Source organism: Pyricularia grisea (assembly GCF_004355905.1).
Source record: "Pyricularia grisea strain NI907 chromosome V map unlocalized Pyricularia_grisea_NI907_Scaffold_10, whole genome shotgun sequence".
Taxonomy (NCBI): Eukaryota; Fungi; Ascomycota; class Sordariomycetes; order Magnaporthales; family Pyriculariaceae; genus Pyricularia; species Pyricularia grisea.
In genome coordinates, this window is record NW_022156722.1 from 460,558 (window position 1) to 483,112 (window position 22,555).

Below are 22,555 nucleotides of genomic sequence, written 5' to 3' on the forward strand. Positions count from 1 at the left end.
GGTTTTTTTTAAACACTTTTTCAACGGTTTAAATATTCGAGCAGCAAACCGCCTGGGGCGCGTTTGCAGCACGATTACACAGAAACTAATTTGTCCGCCATGAACTTATTCTCGCTTTCCATGCTATTAAACATGCCCACCTTTCCGCGGTCCATCCGTCACGCCGAAACTTCGTTCTTTACCGCAGAATTTTGTGTTTTATCGGCCCCTTTATTTCAATCGCACGGCTGGCCGACTTATGGCCTGCGCTTGCACTTATTCAGGCGTCCGTTGTATATTTAAATGGGTTGTTTAAATGGCATTGCTTTTTTTTTTTTGTACGCGAATATGTAAAAAGAAAATTGAGTTGAAATTTTTTATAAAAAAACAAACAAAACATTAAATTATATTAAGCAGCAAGTTTTATTATTATTCGGTTTCCAGGACGGTTTAAAATCCAACCCTGCAATTTTACAATCCTTTCCTAGCTTTTTTACCGCCCATACCAAAGAAACAATTAGGGCCGCAAATCGGTAAATGGCTCGGGCGTTGAAGGGTTCGGCGGACGATATAGCGGAGGCTGAAAAGGCTAAAACGTGTAAGCAAATTGTATTTTCGCCAATTTTGACTGTTTGCTTTACAGGTCGTTCGAGTTTGTAAACCCGATTTTGGAGGTTAGAAACGATTTGATACATTTGCTGGAATAAAATGCTATAGCAAATGTAGCAATTGCAATATTGTATAGGATTGCTATATAAAGGGGGGAAAATTGCGCCGTCCATTGGTACTGTAAGCTTAACAAAAATGGGAGTATGTTTTAGTATTGGGATAGGTATGAATCGAGGTTTCCATTGATTATATTTTCCCCCTACCGCTGTTTATATTTTCCAACAAAAGCTATTGTATGGATTCCTGCATTTTTTAATTGGGCAACGGTTCCGCACGAAAATGACGGTGGCAGGGACGATAAGCGATGTTATAATAGTGTGGCGGCCTGGCGGAATAGCGGCGGCGAGGCGTATTGGAAAGCGCCAAAATAAATTTGGAAGGTGGTAATGGTAATGGGCTGAAGTAAAAGCGCTAAAAAAGCCTGTTTGTTTAAACCGTTAGCAGTGTTAAACGTATTTACGCCAAAGCGGTTCGACCAACCCATCGGAACACGTTTAACCCCAAATGGCTATTTGCTGCCAAACGTCGGCGATCGCGTAAGGTAATGCTATTACCGACTTTGGCTAAACCGAGGTGTGGATTAATAATTAAAACAACCAATAAAATATACTCCTGTTAATAAGGATGCTGATAAATTTGGGTAATTAGTGGGTAGGGCCGGGTTAATCGACCTGGCGAACATTGAGGTGAAATTGGAATCACTTTTTGGGAAACACGTACTTCGATTTGCATTTGCTTTTGTCGGCAAAAGCCCGGAATTAGTAAGTTGTAATAATTGAACAAATTTTCGGTGAATAGAGAACATTAACGTGGTCGAAACTATAAAATGTCGGCATACGTGCACGCTAAACAAAATTACGGGAAAAACCAAATTGTAAAAAAATAACCAGCTTACTAGTATTACTAATTATAGCGTTGGCGAGTTTTATTACGGCTGCTAGAAATATTATGGAATTATCGAGAATTGGTAAAAAGGCCTATTACAATAGAAACTATAAAGCCCGTTTGCTATTTAAAAAGGTGCGGAGGGCGTACAAAGAAGGGAAAATTGACAAGTCCGAGTACCATAGGCTAATGGAAGATAGTAAATGCGGCCATGGCCACTAAGAATTTAAATTAAAAAAAGAAAAGGGAAAGAGAAGAAAAAGAAAGAAAAGAAAAATGTAAAGCTAAATACCATTTTAATATTCCGAATCGAAAAAAACCTTAGCATTTCGGGAGTTCGCTAGTAGGTATATCCAGGACGTTGTTTTAGTGTTTGGTGTGCTTATTCCCCCGGTTTGCCGGCTTGGTTGTGACGTTTTCAAATCGGATTCGAACCCAAAATCGGTCGCGAAGCCGAGCAAACTCTCTCCCTTTTTGCAAGTTTATATATGTCTAGGTCTGTTAGCAGAAGTGTTGCCGCGAATTGCCGGTTTTCGTACCTTTTGCATACGTCTTTCCGCGCAAAACCTTTTCCACAAAAAAGACATTTATGTTCGCGCCATCCCGTGTGCGTGCCATTGTAATGCCTGTTTAGGTCGCTTTTTCGGCTGTACTTTTTTGGGCATTTTTGGCATTGGAATTTGGTTTTTTTGCTGAGTGTGAAGGATTCGGTTGTTTGCCGAATGCTGGTTAGCAAATTTTAATTGTCCCATAAACTGGCGAACGGGTCGAATCAGGTATTTAATGGTTCCATAACGATATATAAAGGTGAAAAAGTTCTTTTTTTTTTTTTTTTTTTTTTTTTGTAAAAAACGCTTTTAACCTGGAACCGTATTTGTTGGCGCTTTTAACTTTCAACTCGTATTTTGGATTATATATGCTGCGTTTCGCATCCCTTGCAGCTTAAAGAATCTTGGTGGAGTGGGCCGGGCGCGCCATCACCTGTTTACGATATTTAAAGCGATTTTACGCCATATGTTGGTGACATTTTCCTAATAGCACGTCCCGTTTTTGGAATAGGGAATACGCAAATGCGTCTTGACAATCCAAAATATATATTCCCCAAATATAACAGTAATAAAGTAATGGTTAATAACCGCGTTGGAAGGAACGGAGTTTTGGGTAACCATGGACATTTTCTAATCGGGTTTACGGGAGCGTTTTTTAACAAGCAAAGTTGTACAAGAATAAGGGTTGTTAGCACGCCCATGCAAAAATAAAATCAATAATTCTTAAAAGGTTATGGCGCGTGGTTTGTTAGTCGAAGTTAAAAAGCTAAATTACATCCTTTGCGTAGCAATCACGTGTGGCACCCCCGCACGCATTTGTAATCGGCAATTTAGGTACGCGTTTCGTAGCTTATGCTCTAATAGATATCGACCCGACGAAATGGAAACCAATTAAAACATGTTTTTAACCGCGGTAATCGGTTGGACTGCACCATTATTACCACCACCCAATTGGCCACGTTGCGTCGGCAATCGCGTTAATAGTCGCCGACTTTTGGGCAAGATATAGCATTTGCCAGATCCCCGCATCGCCCCGAAGGACAAAGTGGCGGTTGCCATTCCGAAATAGAGCAGTTTAGTTTTTGTTACTTGTTTGAAAATAAATTGTGCTGTTGCAGGGTTTTAATCCAGCGTAGCTGCCCGCGTTGTTATTTTCCAGCGTTTTCGGCCCGTTAACAGGCCTAATTCGGGCGAAAAAGGATTCCCATCCACCTGAAAACAAAATAATTAGGTTTAAAGAAAGCTTATTTAGTTTATACCGGCAAACAAAACCAGTAAGCTCGTCCTCGGTTACGTACAGCCTCGAAAAATGGATTTTGGTTAGTTTCGGGTGGTACATTATATTTAATGGAAATTTCTGCTTCCAAATAGGGCCGTCCGGTGAAAATCCTACAGTAAAATGCGTAAAATTTGGAAACGATGAAAAAAAATTGCATATATTATCGGTTAAACCGTCCCTAAAAAACATCGACTGGATATTTAAACGTTTTACCAGGAAATAATCTTGTTTTTGCGTTATTTTACGTACATTTAAATTATTTTAAATGTTTAACGAACTGAGCCGCCGGAATGTTGCCAAAATGGGTAGCACCGTAAACAGAATGCTACTGGAGCTTTTAAAGCACGGAACTATACCTATCCTTTGTTTAAGATGGTTATAATGCGCATTGTTCAGTGGCGATGGTTTCCATAAATGGAGGTGGGAAACGGTAAGGCTTTCGAGCCCCGGTAAAATTTCCCGCAGCCGGATACAGTCAGAAACGACATCGCGGGAAGCTTTTTTGATTAAAAACCGGCGGTAATTGGAATAAATATTTTTTGCGCTTGTTACTGCGTTACGACGTATTACCAATGGGTGTACGTCCCACTGGTCCTTAGATAGTATTTTTGGCCATTTTCCGTAGTATAGCGTTATATGTTTAACCGCATTTAGGGAACCGTTTGGGGATTTCGCCAGGTTTTGGAGTTTTTTAAAGCATTCCATGGTGTTGATGACTTGTATGGAGCGGAAAAGCGCCGGAAAAGAGGCCGCTGCAAATGTAGAATTCACTAGGCGGAAGCGGCGAACATCATTGCGCGATGGCAATTGGAATGCTATTTGTGTGAGAATTTCAGCTGGTAGCATTTGAAGCATTTTACCAACAAAAAAAGAAAGAGAAAAAGAAGAAAGGGAAAAAAGAAAAGAAAAGAAAAAAGGATGCGGTGACAAGTTCCAAGTTTTTTTTTCTTTTTTTTTTTTTTTTGTTGGTCCAGTTGTAGAATTTGCGGCAGCGGAATCCCGGATTAGATTCCTGGATTTAAATTTGAGGCCTTCGGATTTTCGACCCTGTTCCAGGTTTTTTATTTCCGGATCCTCGTTTAAGGTTGGAATAATGTTTTAAAAATTTTAAAACCAGGCGTGCTATTCTCACTTTTAACCAAAATCCACCAGCAGCATCCAAAATAAAAAACCTTATTATTTTCAGTTTTTTTGTTTCGACAAAGTTCGCTTTTGGCCAACCGCCACCAACCCGAGCTTGTCGTTTGGGTAGACCGGCACAGTTCGATGCTGGTAAATCGTTGATTATAAAGGTTATTGGCGCCTATATAAACGAATATATTGTTGTAATTGTTCCCGAAGAGCCTAAAGTATTGCAGTAGTTCGTGTATTTTTTTAACATTTCCCGTTGCGAGGGCTCCAGCTTTGGCCGGTTTCTTATTCCTTTGGGCGCGCCAAACGGCGGCGTTTTTGTAATATGGTAATAAAAATGGCTTTTGTTTTTTCTCTTTTTTTTCTTTTTAGCCACTTTCGACCAAAAGTCTAATTGTTTACCATAGGTATTGCCCGGGTTATTTACCAACCTGTCGCCGTATTGTTATTTCTGGAGGGTTTGGCAATTTTTTCCCGTCCAGTCCGCAAAAAGGGAATATTATTTGCTTAAATGTACCAATGCCCTCGATAAATGGACCAAAATTTTTTATACCACTTAGGCCCGGGTTGGGTAGTTTAAACACGACGGCGGCCGATACGTCGACTATTACAGCCGCCACATTTTCCACATTTTCCATATTTCCGCCTACTATTCCCTATACGGAATCCGCAAAAACCAACCCCCTGTTAAACAGTTTTTTTACATTAGCATTAAGCGATGCAAATGGCTTGTCATCCGCCGAACGTTTCCCCGCATTGCCATCTGGCGCTGCAGCCTCTAGGGCAAACGGCTTTTCACTTATCGAAGCCGTATTATCTAGTGCGAGGCCATCCGTCGCCGCAATTGTGATTTCGACAGTTACAAGCGTGGTTATGGTTTGCACAAGCGCGTTTCCCTAAAATAGAGGTTATGTATATTTTTTTAAACGTTAAATATCCGAGGGTTTTACGTAACTTGTGCGTAACAATTTGAGTTTATTAATTCAATGCTACAATTTTCGCGATTTAGCACAATTTCCCACTGGCATAGCAGTGTTGTTTGGCATCCAGGTCGCTTGTGTTGCGGATATTGCAACGGGCTTGATAGTTATTTCCGTCTTACTTTGTACGCGGCTTATTTGTATTTTCTCCCAAACACTTGATCCGAAACACCATTCACCTGCCTTGGAAGGAAGCCCGAAAAAAGGGAATTTTATCAGGCAGGTGGCCTATTAATCGTACAGGTATCGGTTGGTCGACCCGTTGTAGAATGTTTAACAATAGCCCTATTACGTCGTTTGGCAATATATAAAAATAAACGGTGGCTGGTTTTTGTATTGCAAAATCAAAGTGATACGATCGGTTGGGAATAGGCATTTGGGTTTGTATATAAACCAAATGCCTGGTCTTTTTGGGCGATTTTGGGCGAATGTTCGTGGAAGTATTCGTAGAAATTTCAACTGTGTTTTCCGGTATATAAATTAACGCTAATTCGCGGGTATCGATTTCGTTTGTCGGATATATATTCCGGGAATTGTAAAGGATAGCGAGCTCCTTAACAATACGTACAGGCCCGAACAAATTATTGCCGATAATATCGCAGCTATCGTCGGCAGCTCTTTTACCGGACCGCCTAACAAGCCTAATTGAGGGCTCCTTATCGGTATCGACAACGAGCAGCTGCTTGGTCCCTCGACCGAGCACGCCGTAAACCCTGACCTCTCCGTTGCAAATCCCGATGACGGCTGAAGATCCGGTGTATAAAACGTCGCCTTCGTTGCCACAACGGTTCGCGAAAACGAAGATGATTTCGTCGTCGCGATCGGCACGGATAAAAGGTTCCATGCGTTTAACCCAGTGCTCCAGCGTGGCCATGTGGGGCTCGTCCGGCTTGTTATGGAAAGAGGCGGGGTTGTCGAAAGCGCTGGCACTCCAGGCCATGGAAATAATAACGACATTTGTTTTAGAATTTAGAACATTAAAAGCGAATTCGAACTGGTGTTATAATATTTCGGAAAGGTCGATATTTGTGCACACTCCCATAGTAACTCGCCCTAACCCGTCGATTATATCGTAAAAAAACCCTCCGGCCCCTTCGAATACCCACCCTTTATCGGCATAATCCAAATGCTACTTTCTATAATTTGCCAGGGTTTCGCCGTTTTCGTTAATTATTAATAACGAGTTGAAGAATACGCCCTGGAGGAGGAAGCTGGATGAGGAATCCGCCTTTTCGGGATAGCCGATTGCTATTTTGCAATTGTATTTAAATGCTGTTGTGCGAGCCCAGAGGGCATTAATTCCTAAACCGACCGGTTCGAGGAATGGCGATATGTCCCGCAACGAAAGAAAGTTTTGGCCTGGAAATATAATGAGTAAAAGCTCGATGTTAGTTAGATTAATTAATGGTATGGGTGGTGGTGGTAGTAGTATTATTACCGGTAAAAGCCATTGCGGGCAACACTAGGATATCCAAATTTTTAAGGTCGTCCGGGTTGGCCCGATTAAGCACAGCATCGGCGCGGTTCAAATTATCATCGATTGCAGCCATTTGAGGGCTAAACTGGAGGCAACCTATTCTTATTTTGATTTTGGTATTTCAGATAGTTGTGTTGGTATTATTTAGTCGATGTAGACTATTTTTTAAATATAATTCGGCGTTACAGCCCCAAAAACACGCCGCGTAATAAATAAATGTACAAATTGTCAAATATACGTTGTGTGGAATTAACGCGCGCCACAATTCGGTATCGTCGTTTCTATTATATTCCACTTTAAACCACTGTACCACTGTGCCACTATGCCACGTGGAATATACAAACTTTGCGTTGCCACTATTTGCAACATTGTACTACGATTATACATAATTTATAAACCCACTCAGCGCTATAGCCAGCCGCAATTCCACCCGCAATACCATTTACAACGCCATAAATAACGCCATAAGCAACGCCATAAGCAACGCTATAAGCAACGCCATAAGCAACGCCATATATAAAGCTATGCCGTATGTGCTTATAGTATATAATAAAGGGTAAATTGTAATCCATTTTGTTACTATTCCGATAATAAAAAAAATCGTCAAAATTCCGCGCCAGATTGCGCCTCATAGCACAACCCAGCAGTTTATTCGCCTTCCTTATCCACTCGTCCAGGTCGTTATATTTAGTTCGGAAAAAGAGCGGTAGCGATTTTGAAAATCGCATGACCACAAATATTTTTGACATAATTGTTAATGTGCTCAACTCGTTTAAAGGCATAGCATTCAAACTGTGGAACTACCAAGCCGATGCCAGTACGGTGTTTTGGGTTCCAAAACACGGTTGTTCCTCAAACGCGGGTAATTGTTTAAGTAGTTGTAAGGCGTTTATTTACTTTTGCTGTAAATTGACGTTTACCACCATACCATTAATTAGTTTGCTGAAACGGTTCGCGATCAAGTTTAGTTAGCTTTATTGCGGGCGTAACAAAATTGACTTAATTAAAGCGAGGTGTTTGCCTGGCAATTTGTTTGTATGGAGACTACGACTCGGCAGGGGCGCAAACATTCAAATAAACGACAGACTGAAAATTTGTCGCTTTTTCCAGCAGATTTCTTATATGGTTAATACATTCAAAGTTCGGCCCATTTGACTGGGCTGGGAAATCCAAAAAGGAAAATATACGGTTGGAAAATAATAGAACCTCGTTGGGGCAACTTTTTAAAGTTTCCGCCGTAATTAAGTTTAGGCCGGCCTGATTTATACGATTGAAATCGTTTTTGTTTTAATTAGTAATATATTATATAAAGATCGAACGGTATTTATACTATCGAGTTCGCAGCTGTAAAAAACGCTAATAATAATAGTAGTGACGGGCCAGCCAATTGTGTCCAACGTTTGGCCTTTCGTTTATGTTCGTGAGCCACCCTTTTAGAGCAGTAGTGAAAGCGCATGTATATGTTAGCGACGATATTCGCGTTCCCGTATCCCGGGGTCCGCTTAACAAGGTCCAGACGTCGTTCGTTTTTCACTATGCCTTCGATCGACTTTATGAGCCGAAAAAGCTTTACCCAAACAAATCTCGAAAGTAAACATAAGCCACCGTTGATAGTATGGTCCATTGTTATAAAAGCAGCTGGTATGCGGGGGTTTGAATTGGAGATAGTTTCTGGTAACGATGTGTGTTTTAACAACGTTGTCCAGCTTTCTGCAACGGCCGTACAGCAGTCGAAAAAAGCCGAAATCGAAGCTGGGGTAACAAGACCGAGTGGGGGTACAGTAGCTTTTTTTATAAAAATATTGGATATATTTAGAGCTGCAAATTTCGATTCCAGGTTATCCAAAATTATATTATGTTCCATGGTGTGTACAGTGTGGAGCGGTTCCAAAGTGCGAACAAGAACCAATTAGCAAAATATATATATATGCAAATTACAGCTTTCCCATTTTGGGCAAGCTAGTAACAGCTTCTTAATTTCTTGATTTCAGAAACTATATATTTTATAAAATCTTTTTTTAGAAAACGGGATAAAACCCTAATCCTGTATTAGCTTCTGGTAACTGTACGCAATCCAGTGGTCGTGCCAATTACAATGTATAGAACCGTTTACTTCTAATACTCATTTTCTTCAGGACGCCTTCCCGGTATTGTATTACTGACTTTAAGATTGCGAGGGGCTTTTTACTAATCCGCCATCCGCCATCCGCCATCCGCCATCCCACCCGCCACGCCGTCTTTTAGCGCCATTCGGCCACATGTGGTTTTCCTCACTAATTATTTTGGATGTTGCTAGCCTTTTACACACTTTTACATAGGTACAGCCTGAATGTGAAATTGGAAACGTCCATCGCCATACAATCCCAAATATGTCACAACTCGGGCTATCCTGCCCCAAAGGAGGTCAGTTCTACATCTGTCAGGGGAACGTCACCGAATTCATCGGTTGCTGTACCATCAACCCGTGTAAGGACGGTACGGGAGTTTGTTCCCAAACTCGCGCCTACAACGCCCCTCACGTGGCCAAGGCAGCGGGTGGTGTAATAACGAATATTGGGCATATGCAAGGTTGAGACTAGCAAGTTTGGCATGGGATTTTGTGCGGTTTTTATAAGTAGAAAGTGTGGAAAAAGCTACAATACGTATAGTGCTGATTTTGATAGCGATGAAATGATCGCTCTGACTACGTGAAACTTTTTAAATATAAAGCCTTTCAAGCATTGTGCAACGAGTTTGGTTGCCTAAGTTTAGGGGTGTAGATATGCTAATTGGTTAATAGTAGGCAAATTATGGCTGCATTTCGCGCGCACACACACAAGCAGCCATTCGTCAAATTTCAAATCCCTCCCGCCCCGACTATGGTGGGGCCATAAGGTTATTGGGTTATAAGGTTATCTGATGAGGTGCAAGCGGATCGTATAGACTTTTTTGCAACAAGCACCTGCTATCGTTCGCCCCATTCAGCGCAATTACGTTTACGCCCGGCTACGGAGTGCGATCGCTGGAGGAACTAGAACTAGAACTGGTGCGTAGTCCCTGCTATTCCGAATTGATGATGGGCTTCGGAAAGGGCTGTATCAACGACACTGCACTAATGAGCTACTTCCCGGTGGCTTGGGCAGAAAAGGAGGGTTGGTTCGCCCGTGTGTTGGCGGCTACTTGGCTTGGCGACCACGTCTTTAACCCTTAAGCCGGCTGACGAGGCCTGTCCAAAAGGAAAAGTGCACTTTCCATTGGGCGAGACTCGCCATGCCAAATTCATTCAGCTCACAGACAGCTTGTCTAGTGGCTGCAATGGTTGACAATGGGGTGTCAACCATGCATTTCTGGCGGCCATAAAAATCACTGGTGGGCTGCGTCGAGATCCCAAAGCTACAGGTTCTTAACCTGTTCCTATTGCCGTTTTCCCACCAAACAGTAGCTTATCGCTCCATTCGAAGGGACTTATACGCTGCTAAACGCCGACTCGCCTACCACAATGCCGCCCAAGAAGCTGCAATCCGCGGACTACCACGTCGCCTGGATCGCCCCCGTATCCAGCCTCGAGCTGCTGCCATCGCGCCTGATGCTCGACGAGGAGCATGATGCGCCCGACTACGATACAGCCTACGACGACAACGTTTACACATGCGGAGCCCTTGCCAGTCACAATGTCGTCATCGCAACTTGCGCGCCGGGTATGACCGGCAACGTCAACGCCGGTCGCGTGACAGGTTCGATTATAAAAAATGATTCTTGGGTGAAGAATGCTGTAATTCCGCTTAAAATGTTGAGATTGTATTTAAAAAGCAAGCTATACAATCAAAATTGCCAGTGAGACAAAACCATTCTATCTAGGTAGAGATTCTGAGCCACGACCGCTTCACGGTCGCGTTTCTACAGTTTGGAGCATAATCATCTTCCTCACCACAACATATATTAATTTTGCAAACCTGTCCCGCACAGTGCGGTCATTGTCGGGATACCTATTGTATACTTACTGGGCTTGGTCGAGCGACCTCCTACCTAACAGGCCGGTGGAGACTTGGATTTTCAACTATGGGGATCAGGCCCCTAGATCTAGCCTTGGAACCACCAATTCAGCCTGTCAGCCACGCCTCTAGCGGCACCGCCACGCCAAGCCTGGGCTGATGCAATGCCGGTCCGCCAACCCCAGATTTAAACGCCTTCTCTCCGGCGCGTCGTTGATTGAAATTTGTTCATTCGTCGGTCTAAAATTTTCCTTTGTAGCGCCTAATACAGCGAGATTCTCCAATGTATATCTAGCCGTGACATCAACCAGGCTTTCAATCGGACTTAGCCGACTAATTAAGCGACACACAGGTATATATAAGCCCGAATATTCTCACGAGAATATATACAATCCAGGGGGACGGACAGCATCGGCAAGACTTAAAGCTACACTTAACTTAATTCGTCTTCAAATATTAGCAGAAATATTTGATAAAACATCTCCAAAATGTGGGGAAAGCCTGAAGCTACTTCAGCCTACTTTGTTGCGGAGTGGCGTGCCTGGGCGACTGCCAACCGTGACTAGCTCCACCTCACGTCACAAGGCGCCATGGTGAGTTTGTTATCTGCTCGCTTAGGCGCGCGTACGCGATTGGCACTGCGTGCCTTTCTTCTTCCTTTACACTTAGCTTTAGATCTTCGAATAGAATCGCCCCTATATTGAAGCCTTGTCTCTTTGGGATCGCTTTCGTGACATACTTCATGTCAGGAAGGTTTAAATCCATTTAAGTAGCCTTTGTGAGGGATAAAGTGAATATCGCGTCGCAGATAAAATATAATAAAAGAGCAAGTTTAGACTATTGTACTTAATATCCAGGGTTTGACGCAAATCAAAAATCATCCATTTCCAACAGGAACTAGCAGCTCGGCCTCGTCCCATCGGCCCTGGCTCCGATATGTTGACGCCAGGTCGGCCATGCTAGTAAGCGTGTCAGGATGATCAAGCCCCAGCTTCTCTTTGCTCGTTTCCATAACTTCCACCTCCAGCTGCTCGGCTTCTTTCCATCGGCCCTGATTCCGATATGTTGACGCTAGGTTGGCCATGCTGGTGAGCGTGGAGGGATGATCAAGCCCCAGCTTCTTTTTGCGAGTTTCCATAACTTGCACAAACAACTTTTCGGCATTTTTGTATTTCCCTTGGTTGAGCAAAATTAGACCAACCATCAATATGCTATCCAAGGTTAGCTCGTGCGAATTGCCCAGCGTTGTTTGCCTAGCTTCCCGTGATTTCTTTGCCATTGTTGCCGCCAAGCTATATCTCCCCTGTTCTTTTGCATACCAGCTGCCATTATATAGTACCGTTGCCCACTTCTGTAGTGGCTGGTCATTTTGGGGGCGCTGGCTTATTGCTTTTTCGACATGAGCAAATAGAGTTTGACATGTCAGCCAGTTGTTGTAATGACCAGTAGGGAAATCGCCCGCTATCCGATTGATATATTGAGCCTTGAATGTTTCCAATTTTTCGTCGGTATTCAACCATCTTCTTGTCGCCAATTGCACGAGGCTGTGCATCCTAAACACATCTCCTGTGTCGTTTAAAAAAACGAGGCTGTAGTCCCGGAGCATTTTCAGGTCATCCTCAAAGCTCTGCTCAAACAAGCTGTCGGAGCTGCTGCTGGCACATGACGAATTGCTGTCGCTGTCATATTCGCTCCGTTGCATTCGCCTTCGCTCCCGTCGTCATCTTGGCTTAGATTGTTGTCACGTGGCCGTACCAGCGACTCTGGCATTCCCTGGTGGTCGAAAAAGCTCATTAAGGAAAGCAAATCAGCTGCTGATTGCTGCTCCGAGCGAATAGCCTCGAACGAAATTTGCCAGGTTATGATCACCGAGTTCGATGCTTCGCGGTCTCGTCTCAAGTCTTTGCCCTCGTCCCGGTTCAGAATGCTCAGTTTGTGTCGGTCGCTCTTTTCGAAATCCTTCAAATACTTGCTGACAGAGGTTCGTGGCGCCCGCTGCCGAATGTACGGCCCAGCTTGAGTGATCGCTAAAGGCATATATTCAAGGACTTCCACCAACCTTGCAACGTTTTCCACGTCAGGTTGGTGGCCGGCTTTCTTTTGCAACAATTCAGTTGCGTGCTCTTCGTTCATGGGTTGCACCTTGATGATGCTTTTATGGTCACCCGTCAGCTTTTCGGCGATTTCTTTCTTTCGCGATGTTATCAAAATCGACCCGTGCGAACATTGCGGCAAATAAGACGACAGGGATCTTCCCTTGGTACTGGCCGTTGCGGTCGCATTGATGGTGCTTTTGGATGTATGGTCGGCATCAAAAACACGTCGCCGTTATCTGCGTTATCCAAGATTAAAAGCCAACGCCCATTTTCCGCATTGCGGAGCCACTGCTCCAAAAGCAGCGGGATGTTTGTCGCCTTGAAACTGCCCGGGCCAATGTTTGGAGCTGCACATTATCACCCATTTATCGCCGCCAGCGTATTTTAGGGTTAAATCTAATCCTCCGAACACAGCTGCCCTCTGTTACCAAACTTGATTGGTAAAGGCATCCCCCCTAAAGCTCGTGTAGACGTGGAGATATTTATATTTGCCCCTTTGCCGACGAGGTATTTCAACAAAGACCGATTGCCTCGTGAACCCGCCGCTAACGTTGCAGTACGCTGTAAATTATCAACCTGGTTCACATCTGTTTCCAACCTTTTCAATCCAATAATAAATCAAATTTGAAAATCCCAGGTAACCAGCATAAAACATACAGCTTAACACGATGATGTCGCCCTTAAAGCGGATCATTTGGCCGTCGACCACTATTTTATCGAAACGCTATTTCCACCTTTCCCAATTATTATCCATAGGGCAGAAAAAACTTTCCATTTGCTCCAACACCTTATCGTAATAAGGACTATCGACAAGGGCTTGCGGGGCACAGTCAAAATGCGCAACAGCGGTTTTCACGATGTATTTTAGGGTGAGCTTGAGAGGTGGGTCAAAAAGGTACGCCGCTAGGGGGGGATTTAGGGCAGCCACCGCAGTAGAGGATCTTGGCGATATTCAGCTGGTAAGCCCTGTCAGTATGACTTCCGTTTCTCTCTCTCGGGCATTTCCCTCTGAAATCGTGTGTCCAAGGGCATGGGAAAGGCGCTTCGGCGCGGCATGTTCAAATATGATCAGATTTAAGCAGCTTTGGGTTTCAGTTAAGCGTCTGGAGAGCTAGATGACACATACTGGTGCACTGCGAGGTCATTGGTCGCTGGTGGCAAAAAAGGCTTGCGTGGCTGGACAGAATGCTGATAACAACCACTATTTACAGGGCTTGTTGACTTCGCGGGTTTGTGCAGTGAAATTGAATCGGGCAATTGCTCTACTATGAAGCACAGCATGGAAAGGTGGTCATGGAGGTGGTCATGGAGGTGGTCATGGAGGTGGTCATGGAGGTGGTCATGGAGGTGGTCATGGAGGTGGTCATGGAGGTGGTCATGGAGGTGGTCATGAGGGTGCAATGGGTGGATGTGGAACGCTAGCAAAAAGCCCCAATGTTCTTGGCAGCGGCCATGCAGTCACTCAATTCTAGCCATAGCTTCATGCACGGTCACTTGGAAGGTTCAAACCTTTGCAGTTCCATCCCACTGAGAAACTTGTATGCCCTGGCGTAGTCGCAGAACGCCAAATGCCCTCGCGAAATAGATTTCGCATCAACGCGCGGAGTTTTGGCGGCACCATAATCGCGTCGCGAATCAGCTAACTCTAGGCGACCATTTTTCACTTCCAAATTTAGCCTTTGAAAGACAACAATTCTGCATGGACCCAGACAGTACAGAAGACGGATGGGCCGGAGCTATTATATGCCTAGTAGCGCAGCCAGGGCATAACAAACCGAGTATGCCCAGCCATATAATTGAAAATAGGCCATGCAACTTTTATATCTATTTAGCCTCTAACACCGACCTCCCAGAAATAATAACCTAATCGATCACACTGGTCCTACCAGCATGATCGATGACATCCTCCAGCATCGCGCTTGGTCTTTGCTTCTTCGTCGCCGTTGTATCCTTAGGATACATGTCGTCTTCTTCCCGTCGCCTTTTGGTCCCGTCTCTCTGCGAGATTCGTTCACACCCCTGATCCACAAGCAGAGCGCCATTATCGCCACCATGAACTTCGGAGATGTGCCGTTTCCATGTAAAGAGATCCAAAATTAAACAACCGTCATTCGGTGGACATTCGGGGCATGAGAAAGGGGATTCGAAATGCTTCGAATGCTTCGCGTTGAGATGCCTTGCGAAGTATGTTCCAGGGGCCCAGTGAAGCTGACAGAAAAGGCAAAAAGCCACTTTGCCTTCATATTTGGCACGTTCCCCGAGGAACCCCGGGTTTTCCTGAGATCCCGCCACTACTGTCTCCATCGTATCTGTTTCACTATACTCATCCTTTCTATCTCCCTTCCTCTTCCTCTTACGAGCGAAGTTCGTCTGGCCGTCTGTTGGCAGACCTGGGGTGTTCTGTGGACCGTGGACTGTCTCAACGTGGTTGCTCCACTCTACGGCATTGAATATGGTGCAAAAGGGCATTCCATTCTCCTTGTTGCAGGCAGGGCAGTCAAAAGGCCCCCGAAAGCGTCCTTCCTGATGGTGGACCTCTTTGTTGTGTCGTGTCAGGGATTTCTTTGTCGCAAATGACTTGCCACACAAAAGACATGTCGGTTTGGAAGTATCCAGACGATCTAGTCTGATAACCGGCATCGGAGGCATTTCAGCATCGTCTGTTGGTTGAACCGCGGTCTTTGGAGGGAAGCGTGGTGCATTTTGCCGGCCATGGAAAATGTCAATGTGGTGGCTCCAGTGCGCAGCGTCGTTAATGATGCATTTGTCAACGCACACAGGGCAGTCAAAAGGCCGCTGAAATTGTTTGTTGTGGACCGAGGCGACATGACGCGTCAAGTTTCTCCGCTGCGTGAATTCCTTTTTGCATAATAGACAAATTGAGTTGGTGACTGATATCGACGGTATTAGTGTGGGCGCTAGTGCTGCTTTGAGATCGTCGTCCCTGCATTTGAGAAACGCGACGAGCGAGCTTCCCCATAGTTCCATCGCCGTCCCGGAATCCACCGCAGTACTGTCTTGGCACATAATCTGACCGACCATCATGGCTGGGGGGCCGGCTTCCGCATGACGGGTTCGTCGGGGGTTGATGGGTGCGACGTGCAGATCGTCTGTTGCCCGTCCAGACGCTCTACGTGTATCGACAAATCTAAAATAGTCCCTTCTCTTTACACTCAGTGTCAAGGCAGTGAGTTCATTGACTAATTTTCCAAGTCGTGACTGAATTCGATTCGCCTCTTTCTTGGCCTCTAATGACTCGTCCTTTTTGAGCTTAGCGTATTGCGCACGAAGAGCACGCATATCACTCCGCTTTTCGAAGGATTCCAATTCTGCTTTGGTGATATAGATCGGCGCGTCTGCGTCCCGTCCGAGAGACGAGTCGCGCATGAGATCAAAGAGCTCCTTATTGCCTCCAGCACGATCGCCGAATGCGATTTCTGTAAGGTCGTGGCCAACATTCCTCGGCTGGTAGCTTGTTTCATATACTGTGGTTGAATGAGAAAGCATATAGTTGCGCACCGCCGAGCTGAGAGCGCCTAAATGCTGATCAGTCAGTTGCCTCATTAGTCCTGCATGAATCCCTAAACCTACCATCGAGCCTGTTGCCTGCACCAACTCGTATCGCATAAATCCGCAGTAGATCGCGAAAACCAGCCACTTCAAGCACACGATTCCAAAGCTCGCGCTGGGTGTGATACTTCAGGGGGAAAATCTCGCGATTTCTCATTTCCGGCTTCCAGTCCAACTGAATGAAATTGACATGTTCGATTTTGGGCCGTCGAAGTAGGTCCCCAAAAGAACTGAACGGGGTCTCAAATGCGTCGTCAAAGATTGCTTGAGCAGCGATGAGGGTGGAGAGGCAGCAGGTTTGACATGGTATGGGCACTACCGAAAATGAGACCCTGGCGCAAAAACCGCGACTGGTTAGATGGCAAAGGCAATAAACTGCGACGACGCAATGAAAAAACGACAGCCACTAGTTCCTTACTTGTCTTTCTGAGAAGTGCGGATGACATCATTTCTCAGCTTGTTTTGGTGTATTGTGATCTCTGCCACAATTTTCCGTTTTGCATCCTTAGGGTCTCGGACCAAGGCCAGACGGACTTGGCTGTAGGTGAGACCTAGCAAAGCACCCGGTCGAAAGCCGCCTATCGCAGCCATGAGGATTACGGAGTGGAAAGCGACTCGGGTCCGACGACTGCAAGGGATATCGTTTGCGCGAGTCCACAGCGTTGTAAGGGCGAGGAGGATATCCCGATCGGTGGCCAATCTTTTGGTGAAGGTCTGCTGCAGAGTGAGATTGTATTTGGGGGTCAAATGCTTAACAATCCACTGCCGCGTTTTATTTACAGTTAGCATCATGAATTGTGATGAACGGAGAGGAGTATAACGTCACGCACGTAGGAAACCTCCCAGACGGGCCCTTCTCCACGCAAATTATTCGAGCCAGGTGTGTACTGTAGCTTCCATTTGCTGTCATTGTCAGGGTCGGAACGTCTTTTGACACGGAGAACGGTATTGTCGGCCGCCAACACGAGAGTTCTCCAAAGACTTTCAACGCTCCATGCTGCTGTTACGGCTCGTTCTAGCTTGGTTTCTTCCGGACCAAGGCAGACAACAGGTCGGTCGGAATATTTGACGTAGTCGTCGAGGAATAATCGGCAGTAGTCCTTGGCCTTCACATGGGCATCGCTTCGGCGGTGACACAAATCAAGCCAGATCTGATCCGGGTCAATTTGGTAAACTTCTTGAAAAAAACTATGTTTTGGAAGCGGTCAGGATTAAGCAATGATTTCAAATTCAGTCAAAGGGATAGTAGGACACACATCTTCCATGACTTCATTGCTGCCTCTTGTGCACGGATAAACTTCTTGCTACATTCTCGTGCATCCCGCAACGGCTCGTCGTCAATCCGTGCGAGACTTGCGAAAGCATGCCGACGCCGCTCGTCATCCCTGCCAGCTCGAAAATCTCGAACTGGCCTCGTGGTTGGAGTCGAAATATCCGTATGTTGAGGCGACATCACGTCGTCTGCCCGTCTCTGGCTAATCGTAAGCAAAGCAAAAGAGCGAAAACCAAGGTTGATGGCTGTCGATAAAGGATCGATGAGAAGAGGGGGAGCGGGCACCTCTCGCAAAAAGCGAGCTGGCGAATTTCCAAAAAGGATCCATGGTGGCGCAGGTAGCCGTCGGAGGGACACTGTCGGTCAAAATCAGGAAGCAGTAAACCGTTCTCGCTTGCGGCGGCGGAAACGTTGAGAAATCGGTGACAGCAATGTCGTTCGTGAGTGGAGTAAGGTGCAAAGTAAGGTGCAGAGTAAAGGGGTGGGGCGATAATCGAGGCAGGCCATTGGCTGGTTTTGGAACCCATGTTTCTCCCAATACCAATCTAGCCCTCACTGGTTTTACTAGGGGAGAGCGGACGGGATCCCGTATACTCCAGTGGGTATGGTCGTATGTGATAGGTGATCGTGCGCCTTTTTATTATAGTAAAAGCTCTGTTTTGGTCCATAAAAAAGGATGTCAACCGAATCGATTAACTAGTCAAATAATTCCGTCCCCGGACCCTGTCAGTTGGAAGGGGGAGGGGACGAATCCCCAGCGGCCTCCCATCTGCACCACAGGGGCAAGAACTAAGATCCCATCCCCGTGGCGCTGTGCGATGACAAACAGGCCGGCAGGGACTTATAATAGGTACATGGCTGTTTGCTTGACGTGAAGGTGAGGGTGAGGTGAAAAGCCGGCTAGCGTCGGTGAACAGCGGCTGCTGGAGGTCTGGCACCAGAACAGGCTGATACAAAACCCGACTCTGATGATTCAATGCATGGCTCCTCCCGACGGACCGACAGTACCTATATATGTGTACTGGGAAGCGGTGGACCTATTCTGTCGGCATCTTATTCGTATTACCAGAGACGACATATGGCCTTGAAATACCTCTACCCTCTCGAGACAAGGCCTAGTTACCTACCTAGATAGCTTGGAACAAGAGGCCTCGAAATTGGATAAAGCCTTCGCAAACGAGCATACAACTGATCACCGTCTCTACGTGTAAAACTTCGCCAAGGAAAGAAAAGGTGATGCAGTTTGGGATCTTGGAACATTAGATGGGGTCGATGAGATAGATTATGGTGGTGTGACTCTGACCCGGACATGAAGGAAACCGTTTGTCCGAGTGAAACTTGAGGGCAATATCAGGCTGCGAGGTGGCAAGGGAGGCAAAGCAATGGAGGCTCACCTGTTGGTCTAACAGGAAGGCGGTTGGCGAATAAAAAGGCGAAAAAAAGGGGAGGCGGGCTTAGGATTCCATCCACGTGAGAAGTCTGGAAATTGAAAATGGCATCCATCTTGAAAATCATGTTAGAATGAGCAGATGTCATTGATAGTGGCTGCTGACGTTGGGGCTTGGCTTGTCCTACTCTTCATCTTAGGAAAGTACTGTATGTAGTCTTGCAAGTTTTGGTAGTGTTAGCTACAGTTAATGGGGGGCAGTCGCGAACGCGAACAAGTCGATTTAATTGGTTTCGCTCATGGCTGCCCTTTCTGGCTGCCTGTTGCTGTGCCTGCCACCCCCGCCCCACTGCTGCACAACACAAGATCCCCACTGAAGGAAGGCTATAGTGCTATTTTGAGAGATGAGGTCTGCCATTCGACCAATAAAAGGCCCTTTACCCCAGACTGTGCCCCAGCACAGGCCACTTGCTTACTACGAAGTAGATTTGTAGGTCTTGGCGATTGGAATTTTCTCAATGAGAAAGAGAAAGCAATCAACTGATTGACCCTCCATCCTTGCCGACCGACCGACCGACCGACCGGTCGCTTGCTGACGTTGGTGATGGAAACCATCCACACTTGGTCATGAGAATTTTGTATGCTTTCCAAGTCCCATGATGGTACCTAGCTACCTACATGCCTAGCGTCGACGATGATATGGTTATGGATTTTCAACTTGCCGACGAAAAGCATCAAACTGATCTATTTGCTTCTAGCACAACTCTCTAAAAGATACGAAATCAGAGTGTCTAGGAACCTGAATTGCAGGTTGAATGGAATTGATGGTCACATCGACGCGCTTGGCTTATGGTGCTGATTTTTCTCCGACCAAGACCTAATACAAAACAAAATAGAATTCCAATAGGGCGAGCGAAATTGCTGGCAGGGCTGGGCTGTGCCCAACCAAAGATGGAATCCAAGACGAGAAGCCTGGCGCAGCCCCGAACAAATCCCATCCGCAGCGGTGCGGTTTGGGGCTATCTGATGGAGGACAGCCGCCCGCAAGCGCGCCGTTGACTGGCTGAGTCCAGGGTCAAGTGCCAAAAGTGGAAATCTTGTCAGCCTGCCGCAGTAATACTGCCCTCCCAAATTACTCTGACAGGCGCTTGGCTGCGCCAGGGGTGCGCGCTCACCATAGGATCTGCCCTTGTTTTGCTGTCTTTCTGCAGAACCACTTTCTTGTATATCTTGACGATGCAGCCATCGCTTCAGTCTGTCATTTCTTTCCTGTTTCCATCATCATCAGCTACAACTACAACACCATCTCCACTACCTCATCTCATACACCCTCTCAACACCTCAACCCTTGGTTAGGTTTTTCACTTATATCCAACATTAAGGAGAGGACAACCACATCAGGTTCGACTCCATTTCTCCTTTGTCTCTTTCTTTTCTTTTCTTCTTCTTCTTTGTATCGTTTCTTTAGTCAAACACATCCATACTATTCACAATGCAGATCAAGTTCGCTCTCCTCAGCCTTCTGTCGGCCACGGGTGTTTTTGCCCAGGATGACAATATCCTCGAGGCTCGCAACGACAAGGACAAGGGAATGGAAAAAACCAATGGTGCCATGTTCCGCATTATGCCTGTCGGTGGAGCCGCCATCTGGGGTGAGGGCTCATCCAAGGGCAACGCATTCCGCAGGAAGCTTCGCGAAATGATCGTCGAGAAGGGCAACCCTGTCAACATGGTCGGTAGCCGCAAGAATGGTGACTTCACTGACAAGGACAACGAGGGCTGGCCGGACCTGTTCATCGACGAGATCCGCGACAAGGCCATGCGCAACGAGTCTGTTCCTCGTTTCCTCCCCAACATCTTCCTGGTAAATGCCGGTACCAAGGACGCTGTCAAGGACAAGGACATCGACAAGGCTGGTGAGCGCTACGAGCGCCTCATCAAGGACTTGCTCGACAAGTCCAAGGACTCAATCGTCATTGCTTCAACCCTGATCCACCACCGCAACGGTGACATTGACAACCGCATCAACAAGATGAATGACCAGTTCAAGAAGGTCGTTGAAAAGCTCCGCAAAGACAAGAAGAAGGTCCTCATGGTCGACATGGCTGGATCCGATGGCCCTGAGACCAAGAAGGAGGCCGACAACTACAGCAACGACGAGCACCTCAACGACAAGGGCTACGACAAGATGGCTAGTCTTTGGTTCAAGGGTCTCGAGCAGGCAGCCAAGGAGGGCTGGATCAAGAAGCCCCAGTGGAGCCTGCACTGCAACGGCCCCAAGAAGCAGAGCCCTTGGGACATGCCCTTCTTCCGCCAGTTCCCATTCTCCTCTCCTTGGTTCCAGAACAACAACAACAACAACAACAAGGACACTTGCAACGCCCAGGACGCCAAGAAGATCACCGAGCAGGTCAAGAAGATCAACGACCAGGTCAAGAAGGACCTCATCAACGAGAGGCCGAAGTGGGCCAACGATGTCGAGAAGAAGATCATCGACGAGCTCAAGAAGACCATCAGCGACCTCAAGAACCAGATCAAGGACGAGCTCAAGAAGGAGCTCAAGTGCAAGGACTCTTAAGCGGCTTGCGCCTCGCCTTTTTACCTATACCCTACAACCACGGATTATCTTCTTGTTTTGATCTTGATAATACACGCCAGCAGATCATCCACAGCGTAATGGGCTCCCTGATTTTTACTGTATCCTCTGGTTCTTACTGTATTTTTTTTTAGCGGTAGCATTTGCAAGGCGTCCTTGGGTTTCTTTCAAATTAGGTATGATAGAGAGTTTTGGTTATCGGTTTGAGTTGTAACTGCAATCTAGCAATAACCTTTTATGATATTATTACTATAAAATTACTCGTTAAACTCACCTTATCTTCTGCTACTGTCGTCCATATTAATTGTAAAGCTACCTAAACAGTTTCTCTCCAAATTCTTTTACGCCAACAATTCCACCTGGTTTTTTTCCGACTCTGATATTATGGTCAGGCTAGCTAAATACACCGCTCCTGTTCCACGCAAATCTTGGAACCGACCGACAAAAAAGTCAAGAGATTACTTTTGTACACCAGGAACCACCACCAACGTTATCCCGCTGGGCCCTGCTGGCTATTTTTTTTTTTTTTTTTTCGACGAGGGAAGGCTGCGGCTCTCTTTTTCGCAGAATGTCTCATGCGGACCCGCCCATGCCCCCGGCGGCCCATGGGTCAGCAACGTCTTGCACCTACCATCGCAAGGGGGGAAATTGAGGGAGGCGTCTCAGACAACCCAGACCCATCTGGGCTGAGATCAGCGCTTTGCTTACGATTCC

General features: G+C 46.0%; 10 protein-coding genes across 10 annotated transcripts; 4 read left to right on the top strand and 6 right to left on the bottom strand.

Annotated features, from left to right (window-relative positions):
* Positions 1–927: 927 nt before the first annotated feature.
* PgNI_11663 (uncharacterized protein) lies at positions 928–1,035 on the top strand (the record flags this gene model as incomplete). The annotated part of the gene is made up of 1 exon (XM_031131628.1): positions 928–1,035. One exon carries the CDS (start codon positions 928–930, stop codon positions 1,033–1,035), a length of 108 nt encoding a protein of 35 aa, XP_030976418.1.
* A 4,112-nt stretch (positions 1,036–5,147) lies between these two features.
* PgNI_11664 (uncharacterized protein) lies at positions 5,148–6,411 on the bottom strand (the record flags this gene model as incomplete). Its single annotated transcript, XM_031131629.1, has 2 exons — positions 5,148–5,387; positions 5,791–6,411. The coding sequence occupies 2 exons, from the start codon at positions 6,409–6,411 to the stop codon at positions 5,148–5,150; spliced, it is 861 nt and encodes a 286-aa protein (XP_030976326.1).
* Positions 6,412–6,600: 189 nt separating this feature from the next.
* On the bottom strand, positions 6,601–7,021 carry PgNI_11665 (uncharacterized protein; the record flags this gene model as incomplete). The annotated part of the gene is made up of 2 exons (XM_031131630.1): positions 6,601–6,830; positions 6,910–7,021. The coding sequence occupies 2 exons, from the start codon at positions 7,019–7,021 to the stop codon at positions 6,601–6,603; spliced, it is 342 nt and encodes a 113-aa protein (XP_030976416.1).
* Positions 7,022–8,272: 1,251 nt separating this feature from the next.
* On the bottom strand, positions 8,273–8,812 carry PgNI_11666 (uncharacterized protein; the record flags this gene model as incomplete). The annotated part of the gene is made up of 1 exon (XM_031131631.1): positions 8,273–8,812. The coding sequence occupies one exon, from the start codon at positions 8,810–8,812 to the stop codon at positions 8,273–8,275; it is 540 nt and encodes a 179-aa protein (XP_030976417.1).
* A 1,614-nt stretch (positions 8,813–10,426) lies between these two features.
* PgNI_11667 (uncharacterized protein) lies at positions 10,427–10,842 on the top strand (the record flags this gene model as incomplete). The annotated part of the gene is made up of 2 exons (XM_031131632.1): positions 10,427–10,661; positions 10,790–10,842. The coding sequence occupies 2 exons, from the start codon at positions 10,427–10,429 to the stop codon at positions 10,840–10,842; spliced, it is 288 nt and encodes a 95-aa protein (XP_030976435.1).
* Positions 10,843–11,796: 954 nt separating this feature from the next.
* On the bottom strand, positions 11,797–12,198 carry PgNI_11668 (uncharacterized protein; the record flags this gene model as incomplete). The annotated part of the gene is made up of 1 exon (XM_031131633.1): positions 11,797–12,198. The coding sequence occupies one exon, from the start codon at positions 12,196–12,198 to the stop codon at positions 11,797–11,799; it is 402 nt and encodes a 133-aa protein (XP_030976328.1).
* Positions 12,199–12,527: 329 nt separating this feature from the next.
* Positions 12,528–13,052, bottom strand: PgNI_11669 (uncharacterized protein; the record flags this gene model as incomplete). Its single annotated transcript, XM_031131634.1, has 1 exon — positions 12,528–13,052. The coding sequence occupies one exon, from the start codon at positions 13,050–13,052 to the stop codon at positions 12,528–12,530; it is 525 nt and encodes a 174-aa protein (XP_030976327.1).
* Positions 13,053–14,130: 1,078 nt separating this feature from the next.
* PgNI_11670 (uncharacterized protein) lies at positions 14,131–14,437 on the top strand (the record flags this gene model as incomplete). The annotated part of the gene is made up of 2 exons (XM_031131635.1): positions 14,131–14,244; positions 14,294–14,437. The coding sequence occupies 2 exons, from the start codon at positions 14,131–14,133 to the stop codon at positions 14,435–14,437; spliced, it is 258 nt and encodes an 85-aa protein (XP_030976380.1).
* A 113-nt stretch (positions 14,438–14,550) lies between these two features.
* PgNI_11671 (uncharacterized protein) lies at positions 14,551–19,412 on the bottom strand. Its single transcript, XM_031131636.1, has 7 exons — positions 18,986–19,412; positions 17,842–18,895; positions 17,416–17,773; positions 17,004–17,347; positions 16,607–16,917; positions 14,866–16,551; positions 14,551–14,790 (listed from the first exon to the last, which is right to left on the bottom strand). Exons 2-6 carry the CDS (start codon positions 18,036–18,038, stop codon positions 14,879–14,881), a joined length of 2,883 nt encoding a protein of 960 aa, XP_030976637.1. The 5' UTR covers positions 18,039–18,895; positions 18,986–19,412; the 3' UTR covers positions 14,551–14,790; positions 14,866–14,878.
* Positions 19,413–20,737: 1,325 nt separating this feature from the next.
* PgNI_11672 (uncharacterized protein) lies at positions 20,738–21,823 on the top strand (the record flags this gene model as incomplete). Its single annotated transcript, XM_031131637.1, has 1 exon — positions 20,738–21,823. The coding sequence occupies one exon, from the start codon at positions 20,738–20,740 to the stop codon at positions 21,821–21,823; it is 1,086 nt and encodes a 361-aa protein (XP_030976311.1).
* Positions 21,824–22,555: the final 732 nt, after the last annotated feature.

What these genes read in the sequence shown, in the direction of transcription:
- PgNI_11671 (XM_031131636.1), bottom strand. Translation starts at nt 18,038, where the DNA reads ATGTCGCCTCAACATACGGATATTTCGACTCCAACCACGAGGCCAGTT. An exon ending in GCAATGAAGTCATGGAAGAT is followed by an intron (nt 17,774 to 17,841) that starts GTGTGTCCTACT and finishes TCCAAAACATAG; the next exon opens with TTTTTTTCAAGAAGTTTACC. An exon ending in CGCACTTCTCAGAAAGACAA is followed by an intron (nt 16,918 to 17,003) that starts GTAAGGAACTAG and finishes TTTTTGCGCCAG; the next exon opens with GGTCTCATTTTCGGTAGTGC.